The 6396-nt window shown below is 52.6% G+C and overlaps 1 protein-coding gene across 1 annotated transcript in view; it reads left to right on the forward strand.

Moving 5' to 3' along the window:
* The first annotated feature begins 1255 nt into the window (after nt 1-1255).
* LOC119279433 overlaps nt 1256-6396 on the forward strand; it is a 34454-nt gene continuing 29313 nt past the window's right edge. The window contains exon 1 of the mRNA XM_037560668.1: nt 1256-1378. Within this exon, the coding sequence (XP_037416565.1) occupies nt 1256-1378 (123 nt within the window). The remainder of the gene's footprint in view (nt 1379-6396) is intronic.

Below are 6396 nucleotides of genomic sequence, written 5' to 3' on the forward strand. Positions count from 1 at the left end.
AGGAAGAGATACTTGACATTGGCAAAGCTCTAGCAAATGAACTACACGATCTTTTGTGCTAGTCTTAGGATTGGGTCTTGTCCATCACATCATTCTCCTAATGATGTGATCCCGTTATCAACGACATCCAATGTCCATAGCCAGGAAACCATGACTATCTGTTGATCACAACGAGCTAGTCAACTATAGGCTCACTAGGGACATATTGTGGTCTATGTATTCACACGTGTATTACGATTTCCGGATAATACAGTTATAGCATGAATAAAAGACAATTATCATGAACAAGGAAATATAATAATAATACTTTTATTATTGCCTCTAGGGCATATTTCCAACAGTTGGTGGCCGAGGACGCCGGGCCACCCGGTTGGGCCTGCGCGCCCCGCTTCTTCTTCTTCTTCTTGGCGAATGCCCCCCAACCGTTGCGGTTATTGTTGATGTTAGGACCGGTCGGAGGGAATTGGGCTTGGCAATGGGGAGGGTCGTAGCGCCGAGCGGGGGAGGCCGGCGCGCGCTCGAAGCAGGGAGGAGAGCGGGAGCAGCGGGGAGGGGGTAGCGACGGTCCCGATCCCAGCCACGACCCTGCCACTCCTCGGGGGAGCGTTCACGACCGCAAGAGGACCGCCAGTTGGCGTCGTCGGCCGTGGCCGACCCTTAGCCACGGAGCAGGCCATTCCGGAGCTTGGCCTCCCTCCAGGAGCCGTCCGGCGAGGCACATCGCGGCTCCTCAGGAAGCGGCGCATCCCGGCCGCCCGCCCGGCTCTTGGGGCCCCATCCCTGGCATCCCGGACCATGGGTGACGTAGCGAGGGGAGGGGAGGAGATGCAAGAGGGAGGGAGGACCGGCCCAGGCGACGCCGCGGAGAGGCAGGGGGAGGGGAGGGCGCAGGGTGGCGGCACCGCATGGAGAGGGGGAGGAAGGAGCAATTGGAGAGCCGCGCCCAACCCTAAAGAGGAGGTGAGCCGGCTGTCCGGATGGGCCTGGGCCAAGGCCCGAGGCGTGGCGGGACCTGACCGCGCAGGCCCAGTCATAGAAGGCCCAAGCAGCCCAGCGGGTCGAGATGGCCCCAAGGGCCCAGCGGCCTCCCCCCGTCCCGAACGGCCCACACGGCCCAGGACGGCCCAACCCCTCCACCGGGGAGGGAAGGGAGGGAGCTAGGGTTTCTCCCGAATGCCGCATTGCCGCCGCCGCCGTCTCGCCGGTCACCGCCGCCGCCGCCGGCCGAAAAGGCCGAAACTTCGATCCCCGGGGCATGGCCACGGCATTTCCCACGCCCGCCAACCGCGGCGCCGCCGCAGGAGAAGGCGACACCGGCGATGACCGGCGCCAGGAGAACGCCGCGCGGCCGAGGTCTGCCCTTCCGGCCACCCCCCAAGTACGGGCTCGGGCCCCTCCGCCGCGGCGGGGCGCAGCGCGGTGCGCGTCCGGAAACGGAGGGGAAGGTGGTGCACGGTGGGAGCGAGGCCGCACCGGCAAAGGAAGCACTGGTGGAAAAAGGGCCTTTGGTCGCGGTTCGCAACTGCCATTAGTCGCGGTTGCGCAACCGCGACCGAACGGGCGCGACTAAAGGCCCCACCCTTTAGTCGCGGTTGCTTAAGAACCACGACTAAAGGACCGTCCACGTGGGCGCCAGGTGGCCGTCGGGGCGGAGGACCTTTAGTCGCGGTTCTTCTGGCCAACCGCGACTAAAGGCCGCCGCAGGTTTAGGGTTTTAGCCCCCCCCCTTAAACCTGTTTTCTGTTTAATTTGTATTGTTTTATTTCTTTTGTGCTTTATTTTAATTTTGAAGGAGTTTCACATATTCTACGGTACTACATACATGCATATGAATGTACAATTTCAAACAAATTTGAAATTAGAACCAAAAAGAATTCAAGAGGAATATACAATATATATTCAATATCATCGGATGACCATATACAATTTTGAACAAGTTTCCATACATAATTTAATGCATATAAAGTTCTACGTCCTCGTAATGGTGTTCTCCTTTAGGATGGAGGACTTCCCTCCTGAACCATCCAGCTAGTTCCTCTTGAAGTGGTCGGAAGCGAGCTTCTGGACTAAGCATCATCCAGAGGTTATTCCTCTGAGCATTGGTATCACTCGGAACCCGCTCAGAGGTGTATCTCCGGATCATCTCACAGACATAGTACGCACATAGATTGGTCCCCGCTGGCTGAATATCCTCACCATTCTTAGCCTTTGCCCTTTTGAATTCTAGCTCTTTTTTGAATTCACCGACCTTTGTATCTACGAACCGTCTCCAAACCCTACGAGGCAAAGAAAATTAAATGAACAAGAGAGTTATTAGTTACTTGATATTAGGAAATGAACGAAATAGGCCGATCGATATAGAGCGCAAATGAATGAAAATAATTACTTCTGCAGCATTCTTCTCATGTCGACCCAAAGCTTTGGATCCTTATTCAGAGAGTCGTGGACGAGACATTCTGAGGTGTCAACTTTAATTACTAGCAGAATCCAGTGGAACCTGCGGACACGATACATGCACAGTATGTCATGCATAACTCATCGATTAGCCGGCCACGTACCATGCATGGAGTAAACAAAAGAGAATGTGCTCAAGACAGAAACACTCACCCAAAATGGTAAGGAAATAGAATATCACTTTTGAGTTCCTGCTTTGTAAGAAACTGCCACAGGTCTGCCTCCATGTCGGCGGGGTGATGCTCCAACACATATCCATTAACGATGTGTGGGTCAATGAACCCAACATCATGGATGTTCCTTACTCTGCATTCCTTAATCTTCATTCTGCATGTATAATAGCGGACACAACAATATAGTTAGGACATATATATAGTGCAGGCAATATGAACGAGATGGGGTAGAAATAAATCACTTACAGAACGTAGCAACTGATGATAGATTTGTCGAGCTCGCGCAGATTGAAAAGCTGGAACAATTCACTCAGATGAATTTGTACATAGTAATGTTTGAAGTGATGCTCATATCTAACTTCCGCATAAATATATTCTTTGGCGTTTTTATTTTTTATGTACCATTTCAGCAGACCTTTCATTTGTGGAGGTAGATCCTCTTCCTGCGCAGGCTCGACGAGAGGCCCATTCTTCACATATGTAATTACTACCTCCTTCACTGGCGCCTCATCAAGGCCTAACAGTTCACGAAGAGTAATACCTAAGTTGGCCGCTTGTTCTCTGGCACTCGTTACAGTCAATCCATGTGCTGCCGCAGCTGCTATGATATCGGGGTCATCCGGACCGTCAGCTTTCACTATAAGCGGGGCAATCGATTGTTTACTTTGTTCCCCGAGCTGGGCAACTCGTTTCCCGCTTTTTTTACTTTCTAATTCCGTTTTCTCGGCCTCCTCCAAGGCTTTATTCTCCTGGTTCTCCGCCCGCTCTTTCTTCTCCTTCAACATGAGTGCCTGCCTACGAAGTTCACGTGCATAGTCGTCAGGCAGATTCTTCGCGGCTTGGGACGGTGTGCTCAAAAATGACTTAGCCCACTTCTTTTGCTCATCAGAAAATACTGGCTTGGGCTCGGGCTCTCTTTTCTTCTTGCAGTCCGCCTTCCATTTCTCATGATCAGCAGCCGCGGCCGCGGCAGTTTCCTCGGCACTACGTTCCCAAGGCCTTGTGGGGAGAGGCTTCAGTGATGGCTCCGGTACCTTTGTGGTCTTAGGTACATAAGGGTCCGGGTTAATAATCCAGGACTGCTTCTGCTTCTTTGCCGGAGGTGGATTGGGGGGCGGCGTCTGATCACCCGCCGGACGAGGACTAGGGGGCGGCGTCTGATCACCCGCCGGACGTTGTGGACTGGGGGGCGTCGGCTGACGTGACGGAGGTGTAGGTGAACCGCCACCACCGTAGGGGGGTGGACTTGTTGTCCTTGGCGCCTCGCCTGGAAACTTGATAAACTTCTTTTGCCATAGAATGAAATGGCGCTTGACATCTCCAAGTCTTTTCTCCCCTTCAGGTGTAGCAATGTCAATCTCCAGGTCCTCAAACCCTTGGACTATGTCCTCCACCGTGACACGAGCATAGCCATCTTGAATGGGGGTGTTGTGGTGGAGTGCTCCAGGTAAACATGGTAAAGCACTGCCGATGGCTACCTTCATGGACATGTTCCCGATAGGATAATACAGATGACATTCTTTCATCTCCTTTATATCGTCCACGGGGTAGCGAGGAGGCTCCGGTGCAGTAATTTCGACCACCAGAGGCTCCGGTGCAGTAATTTCGACCACCAGAGGCTCTGGTGCAGTAATTTCGATAGTCGGTGCATCTGCACCAGCCGGTGGGGCCTCCGTGGAAGCCACACTGCTTCTCCGCTGCTGGCTTCTGAGATCCGCTGGATGATCTTCATGCTGCGCCCGAGCTGCATCTCGTTCGGCTACTAGTACACTCACGGTTTTCTTCATCACATCCATTTCCGATGCCAACCGCGCCACAACATCTGCTTCCCAATCCATCTTTCTCTTCCGGCTTCTGTAACCGTACGGGTCATCGTTCTGGGGGAACCCTATTTTCCACGGAATGTGCCCCATGCCTCGTACACGTCCTCCGTGTTCAGGATTCCCGAGGGCTTTTGTCAGCGCGTCGTTCTCTCTGTTGAACTTGATCTTCCCCTCTTGAGCATCCCTCATTGCGTCAATAAGGGCTTGGGTGGGTTTAATTATTTTGCCCCGGTAAACACAGTCCCCTGTCTCCGGGTTCAGCGTTCCCCCATGCCCGTACCACCAGCTTTTGGCCCTTGGGTCCCATCCCTCCGTACCTGGACGGATTCCTCGCGCCCTCAGCTCGTTCTCCATCTTCTCCCACCTAGGCTCCCAAAGGCAATACCCTCCTGGCCCCATAATATGATTGTACTCCTTCTTAGCCGCATTTTCCTTATTTTTTTTGATATTTGAATGAACTGCTCCGATTTCTTTTGCTTCACAAATTCTGGCCAATCATGTTTCAGTTTCTCATATTGTCCTTTGAAATCCGGAGTCTTGTTCTGCTTGACAAAGTCATGGGCTAGATTTTGCTTGAATTTCCGGAATGCGTCGGCCATCTTATGAAGAGCGAACTGTTTGACTAGCCTCCTCCTCTCCTTGTTTTCCTCAATCTTGTTACCCTCCTTATCGAATTTGTTGTATTCCGGAGGTAGAACGAAATGTTCCATAAGCTTCTTGAAGCAATCTTTTTTTGTTCTCTTATCGACAAAAGTGAAACCAGCAATTCGTGCCTTCTTTGGCTTATTCCACTCCTGGACGGTGATCGAGACGTTGTCTCTAACAATGGCTCCGCATTGGTTGACAAACTTGGTGGCGTTCTTGCGGGGCTCCAGCGGCCTGCCGGTTGCACTGTCGACAACCTCGATGGTGCATGTTTCTCCTTGTTTCATCGTCTTGGTTGCGCCACGCTTTGACGACGTACTCGATTGTTTCGACGATCCGGCCGAGGGCTAAAATAAGAAAGAGAGTCGCGCGCGTTAGTCCACACATATTTATTCAAATCAGTTAGTTTGTATCACCAGAGGCTCAATGTATATATATATACCTCGGCGCCGGAGGTGGTTGCTACTTCCATTTGAAGATCGTCGTTTATCGACGTTTGTTCGGCATCATCTTGCTGACGGCGCCCTTCATCTTCACCGTCAAGGTTCAGATAAGAAGAGATATCATCTTCTTCTTGTCCGGTCGGCACATATAGAGTATCGCCGTTTATGATGCCGAACATATGTGCTTCACCGTCCGGATCATAGTTGTCCATAATCGGGTCAGCTCTATCGTCCGCCATTATGTCAGTCCTGAAAACATGTAGTAAAAACAAATTAATTAAGTGAAGAAGGGGGGCGGTGGCGGTGGCGGTGGCGAAAGGGCGGTGGCAAAAGGAGGGGGCGAGGAAGGGGTGGGAGAGGGTGTCGCGGTAGAGCGCGAGACGGGGCGGCAGACGACGGCGTCACGGAGAGGGAGGCGAGGAAGGGGTGGGAGAGGGTGTCGCGGTAGAGCGCGAGACGGGGCGGCAGACGACGGCGTCACGGAGAGGGAGGCGAGGACAACACACATTTATAACCCTCGCCGTCCCCTCTCGATCCCTAAAAAAACACCGCGCGCATCGCCGCCCCCCTCGCCGCCCCCTCTCCGTATATACGTTTTTTTTGTTAATTATCAAATTTTACGGTTTTTTGTTAATTATCAAGTTTTAAGTTATTTTACCGTTTTTGTTAAACTAATTAACTAGTTAAAATTAAAAAGAACAAAAAAAAATTCTCTCTCTCTCTCCACGATCTCGATCGCTCTCTATAGAGCAGCGTTGAGGGCGGCGAGGCCGGCCCGAGGTGGATTGGGGGGCGGCGTTGAGGGCGGCGAGGCCGGCCGGCGGCGTTGAGGGCAGCGAGGCCGGCCGGCGGCGTTGA

Source organism: Triticum dicoccoides, chromosome 3B (assembly GCF_002162155.2).
Source record: "Triticum dicoccoides isolate Atlit2015 ecotype Zavitan chromosome 3B, WEW_v2.0, whole genome shotgun sequence".
NCBI lineage: Eukaryota > Viridiplantae > Streptophyta > Magnoliopsida > Poales > Poaceae > Triticum > Triticum dicoccoides.